Source organism: Perognathus longimembris, chromosome 7 (genome assembly GCF_023159225.1).
Source record: "Perognathus longimembris pacificus isolate PPM17 chromosome 7, ASM2315922v1, whole genome shotgun sequence".
NCBI classification, from domain to species: Eukaryota; Metazoa; Chordata; class Mammalia; order Rodentia; family Heteromyidae; genus Perognathus; species Perognathus longimembris.
This window is the reverse complement of record NC_063167.1, coordinates 13,475,725-13,499,501: the sequence shown is the minus strand read 5'-3', so window position 1 is coordinate 13,499,501 and position 23,777 is coordinate 13,475,725. Positions and strand designations below refer to the sequence as shown.

Genomic DNA, 23,777 nt, shown 5'->3' with positions numbered 1-23,777 from the left:
AGTTGACATCTGCCACCATATGCTACAGTTTCTGCTTTTTAAAAATCTGACCTCATAATTTGATTGTCTTCTTAATGCAAGTTAGAGTATAGAACTGGACTGCTTTCTTCTTTCACTTCTCATCTCTGCCTAGTTTAAGATGCTTGCACCTTAGTCATCAGCATTTTCTCAGAGCTGAAGTGGGGCTCAATATGAACAAGCCCAGCATTCAAGCATCTTCTTCATAGTTTAAACTTTTTCAGCTTATCTGCCTACTATATAGCCCCTCTGCTTCCTGTCACAATGCTGCTTTTCCTGGATTTACAGAAGACCCTTGCCCTTTTGTACTGTCACTTTGTGAGGTTGGTGCTTGCAATACGTACGTGTGTGTGTGTGTGTGTGTGTGTGTGTGTGTGTGTGTTGTGCGTGTGTATCCCAGTCCTGGGGCTTGAATCCAGGGCCTGGGCACTGTCCCTGAGATTTTTTGCTTGGGGCTAGTACTCTACCACTTGAGCCACAGCTCCACTTCTGGCTTTTTGGTGGTTAATTGGAGACAAAAGCCTTATGGACTTTCCTGCCTAGGCTATCTTTGAATCACCATCTTCAGGTCTCAGCCTCCTGAGTAGCTAGGAATTATAGGCATGAGCCACCAGCATCTGTTTCTTGCTATACCTTTTATAGGGAGTCTGGTGGGTATGATGGCATGAGGCATCATAGTATTAGTATTGGTACCAAAATACACTAAAACGTTTTTAGGTCATGAATTTCTCCAGCATGTGGAAGTTTAGCCCCTAGCTACTAGACAGCAATCCACAGGGAATATGGTAAAAACACAGACTGCCCAGCTCTCACTTCAACCTAAGAATCTGACTCTGGAGGCACTGAACAAGTACACAAGATGACCTTTGTATGCACCATACCACCGTTCAGGAAGCTACTTCCAAATGGATGGTGGGATCTATTTGAAAACATGCCTTATAAATTAAGCTTAAAGTAGTATCACCACCAAAGCACTAGCAGGATATAAGACATTTACTAGTAGGAGAACATTAGGAGGATATTACATTTACACAAATGTAAAGAGAAATTAGAGATCTAGTAAGCCTATAAATACTAAGTTAATATATAAGCAAATGACAGCAGGGCTACTTACTGAGGCCCTACTATTGCTTGGCTTTATTTTATTTTTAAAATTTTCAGTACTGGGATTTGAACTCAGTCTTGTACTTGCTAGGTAGGCCCTTTACCACTTCACCCTTTTGCTGTATGTATGTATATACGGATGATGTATGTGCCTGTACTAGGACTTGAACTCAAGAGTCTCAAGCTTTCCATTTTCTCACTCACAGCCAGCACTCTACCACTTTGCATCACATATCCACTACAGCTTTATTTGCTGGCTAACTGGGGATAGTCTTGTAGACTTTTCTGCCTGGACTGGTTTCAATCTGGAATCATCGGATCTCAGCCTTTTGGATTACAGGTGTGAGTCACTGGCATCTAGTCTCTTAGTTTATTTTTTAACAAGGACCTCAGATTTACGCCTGGACAGCCTAGATAGTGATCCCCCTACTTGCATTTCCTATATTGCTGGAACAACAGCCATGTACTAGCACATACGGCTTTTATTTACTGAGATAAAATCTTCTGAACTTTCCTGCCTGGGATGGTCTGGAACCGCAATCCTCCTAATCTCTACCTTCCAAGTAGCTGGACTTACAGGTGTGAGCCACTGCACCTAGCTGCCTGGCATTTTAACTATAAGTCTTATATAAATAATCCTAATAAATTCATGATGACCCTGTGATATACTGATAACATCCCCATTTTACAAAATAAATTTAAAAAAAAGTTAAGGTTTATAAAGAGTAAGTTGTTCAAGGTCACCATACTCATAAGTAGCAAAGCTGGGAAAATAAACCATATCAATACAACAGAATATACTCAGTGATGAGAGGGTGTGAACACACAACAGTGTGGATAAATCTCAACAAATTATGATAAGGAAAAGAAGATAGATGAAAAGAATCATACATATTATATGATTCCATTTATAAACTACTATGAAAAACGAACTAAATTGAAAGAAAGGTAGTCAATAGCTAGGGAATGGATGAGTGGAAGGTGACTGGAGGAGGCATTACACAAGGACATATAAAAACATTTGGAGGTGATATCTATTGCTTAACATGTTGGCAACGATTTCAAGGTATGATCAAAATTAATCAGATTGTGTACTTTATGCAAAAAAAAAAAAAGAGCTTTATGCCAAAAAGCTGTCTGACAGAAAGTAAAAAGAGGCAGAGAGAAGGGAAGAACCTAATAGAAAACAGCATCTCCCTAGCTCTCTAATTAACTTTTTACAGTACTAGGGATTTAACGCAGGGCCTCACACTTAACTAGATAAGAACTCAATCACTGAGTTACTTCTCAACCCTTATATTTAAGCTTATTACGAACCAGGACAGAATCAGTTTTAAGTATAGCTACCAAAACATTTGTAGAGCTTTTTATTGTGACTTCTCAAACTAAGTAAGGAAGAAATAACCTAAGCCTATAAATATCACTAACAAGGCTCTTCCAAAATATTATTATCATACTGCTATCAAAAGAGAACAAGGGAAAAAAAAAAAGAAGACATTGGCTGGGCACTGGTGACTCCTGCCTATAAATCCTAGGCTGAGATCTGAAGACCACAGTCAGAAACCAATGGGGGCAGAAAAGTCCATGAGACTCTTATCTCCAGATAACCATCCCTAAAAGCCAGAAGTGGAGCTTTGGCTCAAGTGGTAGAGAATTAGCCTTGAGAAAAAACAAAACCAAACCAAAACAAAACCAAAAAACCTCAGGGATGGAGCCCAGACCCTGAGTATAAGACCCAGGGCTGGTACCAAAAATGAAAAAAGAAGGACCAAAATTGGAAGAGGGAAAGAAGAAAATGTTGAATGTACCCCTGTATAATACCATTTCTTGAGCCATCTTACATGTTAGACAGTGTTCTAAAAAAGCAGAAAACACAATTGAAGTAAATATAGAGGGGACACTAATTGCCATGTATTTGCCTGATAGAAGGAAGAGTGCTGCTCTTTTGTGGTCAGAAAGAGCCTTTTGGAGAGAAAACCTTAGGAGAGAAAATGAAGAGGTGTGTCCAGAAGTAATCAAGATGGATAACATAATGGTCAAATAGTTAAGAGAATGCAAGGATAAAAATATCAAATGACACCATCCTTCAGCATAATCATTATGAAGGATATCAAGGACATCTAACTTGAAACTTCCCAAAGAGTCATCAGGATCTACTTGGCCTTGTAAAACAGCATGTTTTCCAAGACAACAATTGATTGTTGTAGCCAACTGTCAAGTAATATGGTTACGATCAATACTAGACCTTGTTTGTTTGTTTTTAAGTAACCTGCTAGGATTTAGGAAACCATGGATATATTGAAAGGTATGTCTTGGTTGAATGAATAGTCCTTAACAGACACTAAATGGCCTACCCCAACATGGAGGCCCTTCATACATAATTCCCTCACCACTAGATGAGCAAGCCCACTCTACTTGAGGATTGCTCCTCACTCTGCTGAAGCCTCTAGGCATAGAGAGAAAAGAGAGGCAAGGGTAGCTCTAACATGCCTGTGGAGTGGAATCATGCTGGGTCAGGAGCAGAAGAAGCATGCTGGTGGGGATGGGTCTCAATTGTGTTATGGCAGAACAGCTGAAAAACACAGCAGCACAAGCACTGGCAGTTTGCTATCAAGGGTCACTAAACCTTTTTACACACATGTAAACTATATTTGGTGTATAAGAGGACAGTTCTAAAGTCAGAATGTGGGCTAGTACCAGTACCAGACACACAAAAAAAGAACACGGGAATTGAATCCAGCTCAGGGTCTTATGAGCTCTATGCCTCTGCTATGTTATACTACCTCACTGAAACAATTTTCTCACCTATAAAACAGAAATAGAAAATAGTACTTTTTATTTTTGTGAGCATTAAATAACGTAAAATATGTACCATACTTAGCCCAGTGTTAATATATGTTCACCATTATGTTTTATGTTTGATGATCATGGTATTCCTGAACAGTGGATGCAGCTTACTATGTAAGTTGATATTAAGTTATTTTTGTACATGTTTTGAGTATCTGCTTTTATAGTTTACATCTCTCATTTAGGATTATCTAAGACTTACTTCAGGTTCATTTCATTCTTTTTTTTTTTTCATTTCATTCTTGATTCATCAAGAAACAAAAGTGAGACAGGTAAAATGTCCTACATCAAAATTGGTTATCAGGAGAAGGGAAGATGGCGCTGTCACAATAGGGAGGCACCCCAACTCGCTCCAACCGAATAGTGAACTGGGAACCCCAGCACCCAACACCCCATCAAGAACCCAGCGAACCCAACAACCAGAAGCAACAGAGAAACACAGGAAACGAAAAAGAACAAAAAAAGAAGAGCCTATAACCTGCACAGAGCCGGAGAATCTCGAGGGCACCCCCCCCCCCCCCCGGCCCGAACAAGGCCAGACTGGGAAAGGGGACCCGGCGCCGGCAAACGGGACCGCAGACCGTCAGGGACCAGAGAAGCAACACCCGAAAAGTCAGGCCAGGAGTGCAGAGTCCAGACAGCAGGAGCTCCAAGGGGCCAGGACGGAGCGCAGACGGCGGCGCAAGACCGAACGTCCGGGAACAGACAACAGCAGCAGAGGAACCGGGTGGCGCAGACAGGGAGAGCCAGATGGGGAGAGCCGGGAGCGCCACCACCAAACGACTGATCACCACACCCCAGCACCCTAGCCCCGAAAAGCCCACAGTAGCGCAGGACACGCACACAATCCAGGACCAGTAAGTTCCCCATTGCCCCCCGCCCCAACGGGAGACCAGGTCTAGCAGAGACCCAAACCCTACAAAGAAGCTAGAGCTCCCTCCCTCCCCCTCCTTACCCCAAGGGAACAAAGGAGCCCCATATCTGGCGGCTCTAGGACCCTACTGCCTCTGGGAGGACATGGGAGCTAGTAGAGGCAGAGCAGCGCCCCACAAAGTGACCGGGAAACACTTTAGACAGGTGTCCCCCAAAGCCCCAGCTGAGGAGCCTGAACCTGGCCACACCAGCCCCGCCCCTCCCCAGCAGGGGCCCGGGGACTGGTAGGCATTGGAACACCACCTGAGGCGCCTGGTCCTTCTGGACGTTTTGAACAACAGTCACAGGCTTGCTGGTGTGCAATACCAGCCCAGCAGGGACAGCTGGGCCCGAACACACGCCCTCCTCACAGCGGAGGCAGAGAGTCTGTGGGCACTAACCCGCGCCCAGACACTTGAACCTGCTGGGGTCCATGCATACCGCCCCCCACAGCAGACTCGCCAGAGGGCACAAGCACCCTCCAACAACTCAGGGCAGCACGTCCACAAAGGAAGCACTAGAGTGTACATGCACATGGCCCGTGGAGGGCCAGCGTGGGCCAGTGTGCTGGGCCTTCAGCAGGAGGATCTCCTGCCCAACCCTCCGCATGCACGCACAAGTGGGCAAACTGCAACACCCGCTCTGATAGGCACAATCCGCACAGGTGGGCAGGGCCCCCCCTCTACAGCAACACCTGCTTCTACAGGAGCAATCCACGCAGGTGGACGAGCTGCCTCTCAGCGGCAATTCTTAATCAGAGAGGTGAGCTCCTCTGACCATGGTACCGAGTGGAAAAAGAATGAAAGAAAAGTCTCCATGCCACGCTGAATCAGTGACCTGAAAAACCCCATCAGGGGCACGCTAGGGTCAGCACAACACAGCGGCAGGACACAGTCCTGCAGAGAAAGACACAGAACCTACCCACCCCCAAATGCAGTGAGGGTGAGCACCATGGCAACAACCAAGACGGTCACGCTCACCCATTGGGCAGTAAGGTTCAACAGCCAAACTAGAACCCAGAGCCAGGACACAAACAAATCTCCACTGATGGTCCAGCGGGAACCAGCACAATGCCAAGCCAAGGGCGCCACCTACAGATCTCCAGATGCACAAATCAAAAAGAAATATTACAAACTTTAAGAAAGGTCAAGCCAACTCGTCAGCTCCAAAAAGTAGTACAACTGAAGAGGAAATGGAGAATAAAAAAACAACTGAGGCTATGATAGCAGAAATGATGGAAAGCCTCGGGAACAAATTCAGAAAACAATTCCAGGAGTTTAGAATGGAAGTATCAAAGGACCTTCAGGAAGTCAAGAAAGAAATGGAGGGCTGGGGATATAGCCTAGTGGCAAGAGTGCCTGCCTCGGATACATGAGGCCCTAGGTTCGATTCCCCAGCACCACATATACAGAAAACGGCCAGAAGCGGCGCTGTGGCTCAAGTGGTGGAGTGCTAGCCTTGAGCGGGAAGAAGCCAGGGACAGTGCTCAGGCCCGGAGTCCAAGGCCCAGGACTGGCCAAAAAAAAAAAAAAAAAAAAAGAAAGAAAGAAATGGAAGCAAAAATGGATACAGTGCAATCCTTCGTTAAAGAAGACCTTAACATCCTGAGAAGCGAAATGCACAAAAAAATAGATTGAAAATACAACTCTTTAAAGGAAGAAATTTCCATGATGAAAGCTGATCTGGCAACCATAAATAGCTCGCTGACATCCATAAACTCCACACTAGAAGCCACAGCACAAAGAACTGATCATACTGAATCCCGAATCTCTCTTTGGGACAACGATGCAGCCAATAAGGACCAGAAAAATACCACACTCCAAGAAACGATAAAACTCCAGGGCAGACTAATCCAGGAGCTAGTGGACAAAGACAAGAGATATAACCTGCGCATAATTGGAATAGAAGAAGGAGCCGAATACCAGAGCAGAGGGCTACAACATATTTTCAATAGAGTTTTGCAGAAAACTTCCCCAATCGCACAAGGGACCTCACCCAAGTAACCAAAGCCTATAGGACGCCTGGCAGACAAGACCCGAGAAAATCCTCACCCAGGCACATAATAATCAAGACTTCAGATCTCAAGAATAAAGAGCAAATTTTGAATGCAGCCAAAGTGAAGAAAGAGCTATATTACAATGGGAAAAGGATCCGAATCACAGCAGACCTCTCCACACAAACCTACCACGCACGAAGAGCATGGAAGAACACAATCCAAGTCCTACAGGCCAACAATTGCCAAGCCAGAATTAGATATCCTGCAAAACTAGAATTCACAATCGAGGGAAAAAACAGATCTTTCCATAGAAAAGAAGATCTAAAGGAGTATGTAAATAAAAAACCAGTCTTACAGCGAATTCTAAGAGTGGAACCCCAACCAACAGAAATCATACAGGACACACAGACAGAAACAGAAAGAAACTACAACAGCCAGAGCCCAACAGAAAGAACAGCTCATTAAAGACAAGAAAAAGAAAGGAGAGGAAAAACAGCCTAACAGGAAAATGTCAGGGGAAAAAACACTCCTTTCCTTGATCTCTTTGAATATAAATGGTATAAACTCTCCAATAAAGAGGAGCAGACTGACAGAGTGGATCCATAAACAAAAAGTGGCCATCTGTTGGCTTCAAGAGACCCATCTCACAGCAAGGGATTAAAAACAGGCTCCGAATCAAAGGATGGCGCAAGATCGTCCAAGCAAACTCACCTACCAAAACAGCAGGAATAGCCATCCTGAGCTCAGATAAGCTGGACTTCTCATTAAAATCAACTCAAAAAGACAAAGGATACTACATTTTAATACAAGGAAAAATCCAGAATCAAGACATCACAGCGATATATTTATACTCACTGAACAAAAGAGGCCCTACATATGTCAAGCAAATACAGAACTACAGAACAAGAGAGACCGAAACACATTCATAGTGGGTGACTTTAATACCCCACTGTCTCCAAGAGACAGATCCAACATCCAGAGGATTAGCAAGGGAGCTGAGGACCTAAGAAACACCATATCCCAAATGGATCTAATAGATCTGTACAGTCTTTCATGCTACAGAGACCCAATACACCTTCTTCTCAGCAGCCCATGGATCATACTCCAAAATAGACCATGTCATAGCCCACACAAAGAACCTCAGCAAATACAAAAGTATTGACGTCATCCCATGTATTATATCTGACCACAGTGGAATAAAGGTAACCCTCAATAACAAAAGATACCACAGAGGCTATACATATACTTGGAGGATAAACCCCTCACTGTTATCTAACACTTGGGCCACAGACCAAATTAAGGATGAAATTAATGAATTCATAAGCCACAATGACAATGAAAATACATCACAAAGAAACCTATGGGACACAGCTAAGGCAGTACTGAGGGGCAAGGTCATTGCCCTCAGCACTCACATTAAAAGAATGGAAGCAGAGCAGGTGAATAACCTCATGATGAAACTAAAACAATGGAGAAACAAATGATCGAATCTAAAATGACTAGGAGGAGAGAGATCACAAAGATTAAAGAAGAGATAAATCTGATTGAAAATAGAAAGACCATTCAACAAATAAATAAGACTAAAAGCTGGTTCTTTGAGAAAATAAATAAAATTGACAGACCCCTCGTAAGACTTACAAAAAAGAGAAGAGACTCCATATATGGAAAATCAGGGACTCCACCGGAAAAATCACAACAAATACACACGATATTCAAACAATCATAAGGAACTATTTCCAGAACCTCTACTCACTAAAAAACAATAATTTTACAGAAATGGATCAATTCTTAGAAAAATATAAACTGCCCAAACTGAACCAAGAAGAAATAAATCAACTAAATAAACCAATAACTTACAGCGAGATAGAGGGTAATCAAGAACCTCCCAACAAAGAAAAGCCCAGGCCCAGATGGATTCACCAATGAATTCTATAAAACCTTCAGTGAGGAGCTAATACCAATACTCCTCAAACTCTTCCGTGAAATAGAAACAGAGGGAGAAATCCGAAACTCATTCTATAAAGCTAATATTATACTCATTCCCAAACCAGGCAAAGATCCAACAAAATAAGAGAACTACAGACCAATATCACTAATGAACACAGACGCAAAGCTCCTCAATAAAATATTAGCTAACAGGATCCAGAAACTGATCAAGAAAATTATATATCGTGACCAAGTAGGCTTCATCCCACAGACACAAGGATGGTTCAACATCTGTAAATCAATCAGTGTAATCCACCACATCAACAGAACTAAAATCAAGAATCACATTGTTATCTCAGTCTATGCCCAAAAAGCCTTTGACAAAATACAACATCCATACTTATTAAAAGCTCTGGAGAGAACAGGAATAGATGGAACATTCCATAGAACAATAAAAGCCATATACAACAGACCAACTGCTAACATCATATTAAATGGAGAGAAACTTAAATCATTCCCCCTAAACTCAGGAACAAGACAAGGATGCCCACTCTCCCCACTTCTGTTCAACATAGTGCTGGAATCCCTAGCCATAGCAATAAGGCAAGAGGAGGATATCAAAGGGATCCACATCTGCAAGGAAGAAATCAAGCTATCCCTATTCCCAGATGACACGATCTTATATCTGAAGGACCCAAAAAACTCAGTCCCCAAACTCCTACACCTAATAAACCATTTTGGCAAAGTAGCAGGATACAAAATCAATCCATAAAAGTCAGCAGCTTTTCTGTACACCAGCAATGTACAAGCCGAAAAGGAAATTATGAAAATAATACCATTTACAGTAGCTAAAAAAAGAATAAAGTACCTAGGGATCAACCTAACTAAAAATGTGAAGGACCTATTTAATGAGAACTATAAATATCTAAAAAGGGAAATCAAAGAAGACACAAGGAGATGGAAAGACCTCCCATGCTCATGGGTAGGCAGAATCAATATAGTGAATATGGCCATATTGCCCAAATTGTTATACAAATTCAATGCAATCCCTATCAAGATCCCAGCTACATTCTTCACTGAAATAGAGAAAGCAACCCATAAATTCATATGGAACAGCAAAAGACCTAGAATAGCCAAAGCAATTCTAGGCAAAAAAAGCAGTGCAGGAGGTATCACAATACCAGACTTCAAGCTCTACTATAGGACCATCATAACAAAAAACAGCCTGGTATTGGTATAAAAACAGACCTGAAGACCAATGGAATAGAACTGAAGACCCAGAAATGAAACCGCACTCTTACAGTCAGCTGATATTCGACAAATGAAAAAAACAGAGCCTCTTCAACTACTGGTGCTGGGAGAACTGGGCAGCCATATGCAGAAAGCTCAAAGTAGACCCAAGCCTATCACCATGCAACAAGATCAACTCAAAATGGATCAAAGACCTCAACATCAGACCTGAATTCTTGAAAGTACTGAAGGACAAAGTAGGAAAGATGCTAGAACTTATAGGCACAGGAAGGAACTTCCTGAATAGAGTCCCAGGGGCACAACAAATAGGGGAGAGACTGGACAAATGGGACTACTACAAAATAAAAAGTTTCTGCACAGCTAAGGACATAGCCACCAAACTAGAAAGACAGCCAACGATATGGGAAAGGATATTTACCAGCACAGCAACAGACAAAGGCCTAATATCTGTCATCTACAGAGAACTCAAAAAACTAAGGCCCTCCAAGCCCAGTAAACCAATTAGGAAATAGGCAAAGGAGCTCAAGAGAGACTTCACAAGAGAAGAACAAGCAAAAAATGGCAAAGAAACATATGAGGAAATGTTCAACATCCCTGGCAGTAAAAGAAATGCAAATAAAAACAACCCTGAGATACCACCTCACTCCAGTTAGAATGGCCTATATTCTGAACTTAGGCAACAACAAATGCTGGAGGGGGTACGGGGAAAGAGGAACCCTTCTCCATTGATGGTGGGAGTGCAAATTAGTACAACCACTTTGGAGATCAGTATGGAGGTTTCTCAAAAAGCTCAATATAGACCTACCCTATGACCCAGCCATTCCACTCCTAGGCATCTATCCTTAACAACAGGTCCCAAGATATCAAAAAGACATCTGTACTTCCATGTTTATTGTGGCACAATTCACAATTGCCAAAATATGGAAACAACCCAGATGCCCCTCCACAGATGAATGGATCCAAAAAATATGGTACCTAAATACAATGGAATACTACATAGCAATTAGAAATGGTGAAATATTGTTATTTGCAGGGAAATGGTCAGAACTTGAACAAATAATGTTGAGCGAGACAATCCTAGAACACAGAAAACAAAGGGGCATGATCTCCTTGATATATGACTGTTAAGGTGGGGGGAGGGGGAGACAGTAGAGACCAGGTCTCTGAAACGAAAAACTTCTTGTCAAATGGTATTTCCCACAAGTTTGGGTCAGTGACCCTACATTATGTAACTAAAATCAAACAACCACTCAACATATAAAGGTCAAAAATAGACCTCTCAGTGAATCACAATAGCTCAAAAGCTATGTATGTACGTTCACATAAGACAAGGATAAGCAAGCTCTATTGATGACATTACATTTAAAGCCCTAGGCGAATTTCCTTTGGCATAGGCCACGTGGCTACTGTATATGTTTTTGGTACACTGTGTAATGTATATATATCTACCTGACCTAGGGAAGGGAAAGAAAAACAGGGTGTAAGATATCACAAGAAATGTATACACTGCCCTACTATGTAACTGTACCCCCTTTTGCACAACACCTTGTCCAAAAAATTTGTTTAATTAATAAATAAATTATTTAAAAAATTGGTTATCAGCTAAGACTCTTGTGGTGATCAACATATAAATTCCTTCTGAAACCATCTTGCCAGTACTTATATGCAACTGCACTTTAGGGCATAAATGATCAAAAAAAGTATGCAATTTTGAGAAATGTGAAACCCTGGGATATTTTGCATGTTCATATTTCCTCTCCATATGGGAAGCTAACAAAGTACCATGGGACATTAAGCTAGAAACAAAAGGAAGCTCATGGGCACCTACCTCCTTCTGTGGGCCTTTAATTTCTGAGCATTCTTCCAGTTTCTTCAAAATATCCTGGGTAACCAAGAGTGCATCTGAAAAGACATTCTCATTTTCTAGGAGAAAATTCAACTGGAATTGTTTCCCCTCACACTCTGAATGTAGAACAAAACAAAACACAGTGATATGTTACTTAAAATGACTACAAAGTAATTTCAGCTGTCCAAAAGCCTCCAGGTCACAGCCTACCCATCTACCACACTGGCACTGAGGGGTAGACATAGTTTCCCACACTGCTTCCTCCTGGGGCATCCTCTGCTGCTGGAGATAGTGGTAATCATCAGGAGTGGGACATGGTTATTTCAGTACTCTTTTCTGCTCTGTGCCTATACTTAGACTTCCCCACCCCCAAGTCATGGGACTTGAGCTCAGGACCTGAGCATTGTCCCTGAGCTTTTCTACTGAAAGCTAGTGTTCTACCACTTTGAGCCACAGCGTCACTCCCAGTTTTCTGGTGGTTAATTGGAGATAAGAGTCTCATGGACTTTCCTGCCTTGGCTGGCTTCAAACCAAGATTCTAGATCCCAGTTTCCTGAGTAGCTAGGATTACAACACCAAAAAAAAAAAGTTATAAATTTATCAATAAAACAAATAAAATAATAAAGATCATGGAATTTAGTAATTGGTAAATATAGTTCTTTTTTTTTTCCTTTGTAGTGGGGCTTGAACTCAGGGCTTGGGTACTATTCCTGAGCTCTTCTGCTCAAGGCTTTGAGCCACAGCTCCACTTGCAGTTTTGAGTGGTTAATTGGAGATAAAAGAGTTTCGCAGACTTTCCTGCCTGGGCTGGCATTGAACTGTGATCCTGATCTCAGTCTCCTGAGTAGCTAGGATCACAGGCATGAGACATTGGCGCTGGGTAGTAAGTATAAATTTAAATGGAATTAAACATTGACTTAAAAGCATTACCTGGTTCTGTGCTTGCCCTTTTTGCTTCACTAAAGGTTTGTTCCACAGGGGAGGGAGGACAAACTTTAGGCAGAAGAGGAGTCTCCACTGGCATCTCTGTGTTCCCCTGAACTTCCTTGGCAGTGGAAGAATCTGCACTCGTTTCCCGTGGAACTACCGGGATGGCTTCCTGGCTTTCTGCTTTCCCAGTGCTCCCTGAAGTGTTAAACCCCTCCAAAGAAGAAGGAGTCTCCCTGGCACCTTCAGAAGAAAGGACTTCTACTTGAGGCTTTGCAGCTTCCTTCCTGCAAATCTCTGAGGATGGCACCAAGACATCCCTTACCACTGGCCCCTGGACAGAGCAGTTTACAAGGCTGGTCAGGAGATTTTTACAGCTAACAGCCACATCAAACATCTGCAGGCTATCTGCTAAAGAGATGATTTTGGAGAAGTTGTGCTTGCCCACTGGTAGTTTGCCAGTGTACATCATTTCAAGCAAGAGGGCAAACTCCTCAGGGCTCACCACAGAGGCATCGATGGAGATGGTATCTGTGTTGTCCAGGAGGGTTTTGAAGAGGAGGCTAGCAGCAGCCAGGACTAGCTTGTGAGCCCTGAAGTAGATGGTTCCTATAGAGATAGTACAGTCACAGAACTGCTGCTCCTTGCACAGTGTGTATAGCTGTAGCAGCAGCTGCTGGCTATAGTTGGGGAGCTCCATGAAGCCAGCTTGGCCTCCAGGTCTTCTCTTCCACTCTCCTTCCAGAGTCCACTCAGTGAGGATCAGCCTTGGAGAGACCAATACAACACCATGTTAAAACTTCACAAGCACACAAGAAGGCCTAACACAAATGCCGACCAAACTCTAAGGCAATTCACTGATTTACTCAAACAAATGCTGCTTTACTAGGTAGGGAGAGTGTGGCAGGTATTCTTAACAATATTAATTTATAGTAATTAGTATGTGCTTTGGTATAGGAAAGGAACTATGGCACAGTGCTTTATGTGGCCAATCTCAGTCAATCCTCACAACAAGTTGGTGGAAAAGACATTTCCTACCCAATCCACAGACTAGCCAGAAGCTTTGAGGATCCAAGAGAAGCAGCAAACAAAGGAAAAGCAGCAATGAACTGGCCTGCAGTATCCACTGTCTTAAAAGCCCTAACTACATTATTATATGATACTCTTGCTCCAAAGGAGCTGTCAGTCAATTGGAAGAGACAAACCCAGACAGACTGAAAACCCAATGTCCTCTGTGAATTCAAGCTGTCTGTGACATTTGGCAGGAATCATCGTCCCCCCCTCCACTCTGTATTTCTCACCGGGGTCTCGCCATCAGTTCTTTTTGTTATTGTTGGCAGCTCTTCTTCACTTCTCTAACTCCAGCCTTTCCTATGAACTCCACATGTACACTTCCACCCTGGTTTCTGAAACTTGGTATCTCTAAAACTCCTGCCATCTTTCCCACTTCACAGAAATTCTATTCCCTAGTTGTTCAGACTAAAACTCCGGAATTCATCTGTGATTCTTATTTTTGCTCATACCATAGATTCCATCCTTCAGAAATCCTGTTGGCTCTATCTCCAAAACACCTACCTATATGCCAAATCCAGTCACTTCTCACCTTTACTGGCTCTGATATGGTCAGCCAAGCCATTATTACCTCTTATCTGGATTACTGCAATAATGTACTAACCATGCTCTCAACTTGTCTCGTATTACCCAGCCAGAGTTCATCATACTTTGCACAAAAATTTCAAATGGCTTTCAGTCTGAGTAAGTCAAAGTCCTTATAATGGCCTACACAACCTTGTACAATCCAGTGGTTATCAATTAGTCTCTAACCTCATCTTCCACCTCTCTGCTCCTCATTCACTCAGCTCTCAGCACACCACCTGCCTTGTTGAATTGGAACATACTGAGCACTTCAGTCACAGGCTTTGTTTACACACATGCCTAGCTGGCCTTACTTCTTTCTACCAGGTCTCTGTCAAAGGTCATATAGGTTGAGAGTCTACACCTGAAAATTCAAAATGCTCCATAATAGAACACTTTCTGAACATCAATATAATAATACATGTGAAATTACCACATCTGATTTCACATCAACATTACTAAATTTACTATGTAAAATTACCTTCAGGCTCTATGTATTAGATGTATATGATACTACCCGATCTTAGCCAGGAGGCCAAGAAATGATGGCTTACATGAAATATGAATGATTTTCATGTTTAGCTTTTGGTTCTATCCCCAAGATATCTCATTAATATATATGTAGACATTCCAAAATCGGGGGGGGGGGGGATTCTTGCCTCAAGGATTTCTAGGTAGGAAATACTCAAATCTATTTTTTGTAAGGTGTCTTCTGATCATTTTTCCAAAAAGGAGCTTCCTATCCCTATCCTTAAATGTGCTTTCCATGGTAGCACTTACCACCTGCAGATGTGATGCTCTCAGTTGTCTATTATCTACTTCTGGCACTAAAATGTAAGCTCCATTAGGATTACCATCTGCTGCATCCCAGCACTGAAAATTCTGCCTGCCACAATATTGTTGGTTAGCCAGTAGAAAGTACCAATAACCAAAGGGAAACATAATGACAGAGATCTGCACATAAAAACCCAGTTTGTGGGTGGAGGATTCAAGAGTTAGAGTAAAGCTTTGAGGAAGAGGTAACAGGCGCCCTATATCTTAAAGATACGTAGATATGGATAAGGTGAAAGAGGAAGGAGAAGGCATTCCTGGCAGGGGACACGGCATGAGGCACACAGATAAGAACGCACCTTGAGTGGTGGGGGTAGGATTAGAAGGTGAGATTATAAAGAGTGCAGTGATACTAGAATATAAAGCAGGGGATTGAGAGAGTCACAACAAGCATAAGAGATCTGGGCACAGAGGGATACACAGGTCATGCCTAGGAGCTTGGATTTTCTCTAAAGACTATGAGAGCCATTAAAGGACTTTTACACAGGAAAGCCACATGGCTAGATATGCCTTTTAAATATATGTCACTCAGAATTTGTGAAGATAAAAGATGTCAAAGATAGGCTGTATTACTGCAGCAGATCAGGGGAAAAATCAATGAAGGACTGGGTGAGAAGTGGTAATAAAGGAGATAGGCGGATCCAAACACTATTTAGAACAACTGTCATGACTTGGGAACTGAATGGGTGTGAAGAAAGGAGACACAATTCTATTCTCTCAGGTTCCTGGTCTGGTGAATAGGCTAGATGAATTGATCCGGATACAAAAAAAGACAGCTCGAGGAGGAGATATCTAGTACAGATTAGGGTCTGAGGATCCTTTGGGGATGACAAAATTGTATAATCTAACTTGTATGAAGAGAGACTTTTTTTTAAAAAAAAAGTATTTGCCTTTATAAGAGAATTATAGCTGGTTCTTGTTTCATTCACCACTATTTTAACATTTTCTGACATCTGAAACTGACACTTGAAAATAGAAGTAAAAATATTTCCAAGACCTAATACTTCTAGGGCTTAGAAGTCAGCACTCTAGCATAACAATAATTAAAATGCTGAAAACTTAACAACTCCTCAGATTTGTCAGAGAAGAGAGATCACTGTCTTTCTCCCTAAAATTGGGTGCAGGCAGAACCAACTATCTGGGAAAAGAAATACCCAACTCCAATTCTCAAGTCATCCATTCTACTAGGAAACAAATCACCTGAGAAGCACTGATGGAATCTGCAGCAAAGCAGAGAACATTTTAGGGAGTGGAAATGTTGTATATATCTACTATTGTAGATCTATTATTTTATGTTTATCAAAATCCATAGATGTCCAAGACCTAGAGTGAGCCTTAACATAAACTATGGACTGTGGATAAGACAGATGCATGGGCAGAACTTTGGTATATGTAAGAAATGCACCACTGTGAAGTGCGGTGTTGATGTGGGGGGACTGCATACACATCAGGGGCAGAAAGAGTATACAGAAACTCTACTTCTGCTCAATTTCACTGTGTACTTGACACTGCTCTAAAAATAATACTTATTAACAAAAATAAAAATTCCCCCAAAGGAATATACATTTTGTTGTTCAGTTCTAGCCCTAAACCACATCTATATCTACACAGCTGACACTGCTAGGCATTCACTGATTCATATAAATTTTTTCAGCTTGCTCAAAGAAGGTTTTTTGAGAATATCTAACCCTACTGCTTGGGTAGTCTGTTTTAATATCAGTATTATTAAAATGTATAGATTTTAAAACACCCAGAGAGGATGAATAATTTCTCCAAGGCCAAAGAATAAGTTGATTGAACCTGGATTTGAATATAGGGTATCACTGATGGGTATAGAAATGATATGCTGTTCTGGAAAAGCAGCCTGGTAATACTAGGAAGATATGTTGTACATATGTGTTGGGGATTCAGCTTGGCTTTAAGGGAGGAAGGGCAACTAGGGCTCCCTTAGAGACACTGCCCTTCTCCCAGCCCTGGGGCTGTGTGGAAGGTATTCCCTCCCACCTTCCGGCTTCAACCAGAAGAGAAGCAAAGGGGGGGGTTGGGGGGGTGAACACATGTGCAATGGTGGGGACCCCAGAAACCCAGTCCTTGGGGGGCTGTGGTCTCTGCCCATAGAGGAAGTTCTATTACATCACCTGAGGGACAGTCCTTTTTAGCCAATCATTAGCCCCTCTCCTGTGCGCGCCTCTGGGAGTATAAGTTGTTGGCACCTCCTTTGAATAAACTAGACCGCCCATGAGGCTTTCTCCGGGACACCCACGCGCCCCATGTCTTCCTTGGGATGGGAACTGGGCAGGAGTCTCGCGACCACATGCGAACTGAGGCTGCTTTGGGGGTCTCCGCTTCTGCGAATAATCCCTACTGGCCAAGGACCACCCCCTCACACATGTGGATGGGGGTGGGTAGAGCGAAGCCTGGCACATATGTGCCATGTAACCCAAGAAGCCTCCTCCTGTGCACAGACCCTACACAAATTCTAATAAAGGTCCACTTGGCAATATAACCAGATCACTGGAGCATTGTTTGTGGTAGTAGGGAAATGAGAGGCAATTTAGATGTCCATTCTTAAGGAAAGCATAAGTAAACATGTGAAGTATATACTGTGGAATACAGTGTATTAGGAGAAATGTTGTGCTACTGAGACAGAAACATGGCTAGATCTTAAGTGCACAGCATTGAGTAAAAAGCATAAATGAGATCTAGTGTATAACAGTGCATAATAGATCTAGTTGCGAACATAATCAAAGTAATGCTATATGTTAGTTAAGGCTACACATATAGTACAAGATTTTTTAAAATCAAATGTGCTAAAGAGTATACCTATAGGGAGAGAAAGGAATGCAAACAGGTGTTGGAGTTGAAGGATACAAATAAAACAATGAAGAGAGAGCTTCCCACATTCTCTCACAAAAACAAAGCATAAAAAGTCACAAATGTAATGAATCATATGACTTCACCATGAAAGAAAGCCACTATTATGTAGGAAACAGGAGAAACAGCATATCTAAAAAGTGAAAACCATAATATTATAGAATACTATAAAATGCTACAAAAATTGGCGTAATTTTCCCAAACAGATAAATTAAAGCTGTAATGAAAGAACTAGACAATATGACAAGGGCTAGGAATATGGCCTAGTGGTAGAGTGCTTGCCTCGTATACATGAAGCCCTGGATTTGATTCCTCAGCACCACATATATAGAGAAAGCCAGAAGTGGTGCTGTGGCTCAAGTGGTAGAGTGCTAGCCTAGAGCAAAGAGAAGCCAGGGATAGTGCTCTGGTCCTGAGTTTAAGGCCCAGGACTGGCAAAAAAAAAAAAAAAAGACAGTATGACAAAAGAATAGGCAGTATGTAAAAAAAGAGTTAGAGTAGAAATAGTGAAAGATAAAATTAGTGCATATGAAGAGAAGCCTGAGAAAATTGCTCCAAAGGTAGCAGTTTAAAAGAATGAAGGAAAGTTAAGGGCCATGGACTAGAGACAGGCTGGAAGTGCATTTCAGTCAGTATTCCAGATGGAGAGAACATGTAGAGAAGCAATCTCAAGGCATAATTTCTGAGACCTTTCCAAAACTAAATACAGATATAAATGCCAGTCTTCAGAATAAAAACTTCAAAAATAGCAACAACACAGAAAAAAAGAATTTAAGTTAACCAAACAAAGGTACTTTTTACAAAAGAATGACAACCATACTGATAAGCTTCTTGTTACTAATGATAGATAGCAGGAGAAATGAAGCAAGTTTTCTAAATTAAGTGAAATACCAATCCACCAAGTATCTACAAGATAATAAACAATCATTAGAGACTGCATTTGAAATTAGGAGTTTCAGGGACTTCTCACTGAGAGAATTAACTATAGGAGGGAAAAATGAGCCAGAGAGAAAAGATAATATGTATGAAACAAAGAGCAAGCAGAGAAATTGCTAAACATCACATCCACTAAAATAGCTAAAATGTTAGTGAAAATATTGGGTAAGTGAAGCTCTCATATACTGTTGGAAGTGTGAAATAATAGAATTACTTAAGGAACTGTGTATAAATTCTTCTAATGAAGAATAGACTATTACACATTCAACTTGGATAAATCTTCAAAATATTATGTTACATCAAAGAAACCAGACATATAAAAGAGTACATACTATATTTTCCAATTATAAAAAGTAGAAACACAAAACTAATTTACCATGATAAAGGTAAAGTGGTGGTAGAGGTTTTTGAATCAGTAACGAAATGGAGAAATCCAGAAATTTGAATAGTAATAACCTGCCCTCAGCTTCTATTTCCTTATATCCTTACACATTAATATATACTTAACAAACAGTAAATCTGTTATTTTTTGGCATCCTCTTGCCCGCCAAAACCCCCTAATCCTAATCAACTTCCATGTTTTACTTTATTTCACAGAAGCAGTGGATGGTAGGGTTTGAGAATATACACCTCAGCATCAGACTGCTTGGCTTTGAGCTCTACCCTGCACATACTAGCTATGTGACCCTGGGTAAGTTAAATAACCACTCTGGGCTACATTTTATTTGTAAAATGGAAAATAGAAGTACGCATCACATATCACAGAGCTGTTGAAAGGAAGAACAGTGTTTGAAGCAGTAGTTAGCATTCATTATTTGGTAGTGACTGTGATTACCATTTTTCTCCCTTGTTCATATTTTTCCATATCCATTTAAAAAGTTTTTGAATTTTTGCTATACCAATATTCATCTTTTTAATTATATAATATATTAAAATGATCTGTAATCACCACCCACTCACAAAGTGGGGATCCATGAGGGGCTGAAGGAAAGAATATAGCTCAGGGGCTGGGAATATGGCCTAGAGGCAAGAGCGCTTGCCTCCTACACATGAAGCTCTCGGTTCGATTCCCCAGCACCACATATACGCAAAACGGCCAGAAGGGGTGTTGTGGCTCAGGTGGCAGAGTGCTGGCCTTGAGCAAAAGGAAGCCAGGGACAGTGCTCAGGCCCTGAGTCCAAGACCCAGGACTGGCCAAAAAAAAAAAAGAATATAGCTCAGCTATAGAGCATTTGCCTAGTATGAATAGACCTCAAGTTCAATACTCAGTAACACAGACACACATATATACACACAGGCACAGACACACTCAGCAGGAGGTGGGGGGCAGGAGAGTGTATGTGTAATAGAAACGAAATAAGTGTTTACAAATCAAGAAAGACAAGAAAATATTATTAATGCAGTAGTGGGAAAAAGGAAGGCAATAAGTACAGCAAACAGAAAATAAATTCAGATGGTACGTCCAAAAGTATTAATAATCACAGAAAAACACAAGGTAAAATATTTTATTCAAAGGCAGAAATCTGTTCATACTTTTTAAAAACCAACTATATGATGCTTTTCAGTGGGTGTGTTTATACTTAAAATAGTGCCAAGCATACAATAGGCACTGTGTGTTAGTTACCAAACAAGATTATGAAATCATCTCATTCATCTGCTTAAGCCCCTTTCTATAAATAAACAATTAAACTAATTAATTAAACTAACCCTTATAGACCACTTTGGGTACAGATTCTAGAGTTAAATAAATTTATGTAATCACGAGGGCTAAACCAGTGATTTGGGAGCTACTAAAATGTACTGCAGATGCTAAATGCTACTTTGCTCATTTAACCACTAAACTGTAAAAACTTCTAACATATATTTTACTGTGTTCCTGCTACCTTTCTTTGCAAGGAAGCTGAATGGAAAGAGAGAACAGAGCACTAGTTGAAATGCAATGCAAGTATTCCTTCAGAGGAAAGAAACTAGGCAGAACACTGCATATTGCAATCTTTGAGTCCTGCAGATTGACAAGCAACCAAAATTATGTTATTAAATTTGAGTAAATTGTCAAAGTCCTCTTGGGAAAAACTTAAGCAACAACAACAATGAAAAACACCAGAAAAACAAATGTTCCTCAAAGGAACAATACTAAAGCTTCTGGAAGAGACTATACTGATGAAAAATGAAGATACTTAGAAGAAATTTAATTGGTGGAACCAAGTGTTGTATAATGACTCAAAACACAAATGGGAATTCAACACAAAGAAAACAACAACAACAAAATCTAGGCCAGCACTCTAAAAGGAGCAAAAAGAAACTGTGTGTGTGTGTGTCTTTAAATTTGTATTGGTCCAAAAATGACTTGGAAGTTTGGAGGTTAAATTACAAAGAAACAACACAAGAGGAACACTAGAAAAAGCAAGCGATTAACTAAGCTATGGTTTGTATGAAACACAGAGATCCTTTAAATGAAGAGGGAAAAAGTAACTAAAGATTTACAGTATCAATATACACTGTGGAATTGAAAAAGGCAGATGGTTTGAAAACCACAACTGCTGGCAAGCTCCTCAGCACACACTCAAGCCAAGGCCTTTGCGGCTACTATTAGAGGGCAAGGGACTCTTTTTTCTGTTGCCTCAGGGAGCTTACTATTCCCCAGTTTATTGCACTATTTTCCCATAAGTCTGCAGCCAGAAATATGAACATGTTAATCAATAATATCTGCGGGTCAATTGCCCACCACCTCTGCACACTACCAGGAGCTGTGTGGTGGTTGAACATAAAACAAGATCCTTGTCCTCTGGGAGCTGGTAAGAAAGTTGGCCCACCACTGTTGTGACTGAAAACAGAGCTCTTAAAAGGGACTCAATCCATAAGAGACAAAAAAGAAGAAAGGAAGAAGAGAAATGGGGGAAAACAGATTTCAGGGAGAGGTTGGGAGAGGGAAAGGGCTAGAATGTGTAACTGCAAATTGGGAGATCTCAATAGGTGAGGGTAAAAAGTGACATCCAAGCAGAGGGAGAGGCACAGTTGACACTGCCCCTGATGGTGAAGATACCCAGTATGTACTTCACCATGGATATGTAAGAACCCTGGCTTGCCAGGAATAGGTCTTCAAAATAGCTACTATTGCCAAGTGTGGTACACAAGGCCCGGTACAGAGAGAGCTTTACTAGTAACAAGGGGGGAGGAAAGTGATGGGAATCTGCATTGTTTTCATAACCCAATGCTACTTTCATGGCCCATTCACACTCCCCTACCTGTGCCAAAAAAAAACCACCTCACTCTACACCTCACCTCCAGCCCTTTCTGAAAGTGCACATTGCCTCTGGCAAGATGGTGTGCAGCAAGCAGCAGCCCGATTTCACAATCTAACAGCTTCCTCATTTTACTATGCTTAGACCCCGGGGCTCCCTTCTTTCTACATTCCTTGTATCTCCAACACTGTTCCATGCTTCTTGGCACCCCTCTTCAGTGATGATTAAAATCTGATCTGATCTGTTGAAGTCTTTGTCTTCTTCCTTTCCTTTCATCCACTAGATCTTTCCTAACAACTAGCACTGGAAGAAGGGGGAAGAAAGACATCAGGCATCCTCTACAGTGTCTACCAGAAGGAGTGTAACCAGAAGGAGGTTCGCAGAGCAAAGCTGCACTTATCTATGCCTAGATTCTATATTTCTATTTCCAAGATAGCAGTTCTAATTCTTTCTTGGTCAAGACTTCAATTCTAATTCCCCTAACAATTCTGTCTCTCTCTTTTGGGCACATCAACCCCGCATGGTTTGAGGCATATCTTTTTTAGTCTGGCTTGATGAGACCTTGCCTGCTTAAAGCCTTCCTTTATTGTTGCTAGGGATAATCCCCATCTCCTGAATAAAATCTTGACCTCTATCTTGACGCCTAGGCTCTGCAGGAGCCAGGGAGCTGGAAAGGCCCTTGGAGAGCCCTTTTCATTGCTTTCATGGAGCAGAAGTTCATTGCTTCATCTATCACGTACTCCTGCCACCTGACCAAATGACCTCAGACCAATCTCCTTCTCTGTGAGGGAGAAAACTGAGGTCCTAAGAGGCACTGTGGTCCTAGTCTGCCTTAACTCCATGGCTATTTGGTACGTCACAAACAAGCAGGGCCAGGTGAAGTAACAGACACTATCAACATAATTAGAGCAAAGATCACACAATCAGAGATGAGAAATGGGGGATGCGCTCCATACAAACAGATGGTTTAAACTTTCAACTGTCTAAGGAATCAGCTAAGTTAAAAAAGAACCCATAGCAATTATTTCTGAGAATGAAAGGAGGATTGGTAAGGTTAGAAAAGGGTGACTATAGCTTTCAGCAGGCCCAGATCTCTCAAGTTCAAAAGCAGCTGTCATTTGGTATCTTTTTCTTACAGAGAATCTGACAGGCAGCTATATACTGTGTAAGGAATGAAGATTTTTGTGCTTGATGTGCACAGGTCTTAGGTCCTTAGCAGTCTTTTTCACATTATGTACTGTCATTGTTTCTAATGTCACCATCACTAATCCATCCCAAATATTAGTCTACTGTGGTAGACTAATATTGTTGTTTCAAAATTTGGAACAACACCTGAACAGTCAGTGTGTTTTCCTTCAGGGAGTACATTCTAGTCAATGGGAAATCCAGGTAGCCAGAATCGCTCTCTGAAGAGCTCCAGCATGGAAGATTC

General features: G+C 41.5%; 1 protein-coding gene across 1 annotated transcript in view; it reads right to left on the bottom strand.

Moving 5' to 3' along the window:
* Positions 1-23,777, bottom strand: part of Zbtb40 (zinc finger and BTB domain containing 40) — an 80,358-nt gene that overhangs the window by 29,074 nt on the left and 27,507 nt on the right. Inside the window, exons 2-3 of the mRNA XM_048350454.1 lie at positions 12,831-13,594; positions 11,883-12,016 (exon numbers count right to left, since the gene is read on the bottom strand). Of these exons, the coding sequence (XP_048206411.1) occupies positions 11,883-12,016; positions 12,831-13,594 (898 nt within the window). The remainder of the gene's footprint in view (positions 1-11,882; positions 12,017-12,830; positions 13,595-23,777) is intronic.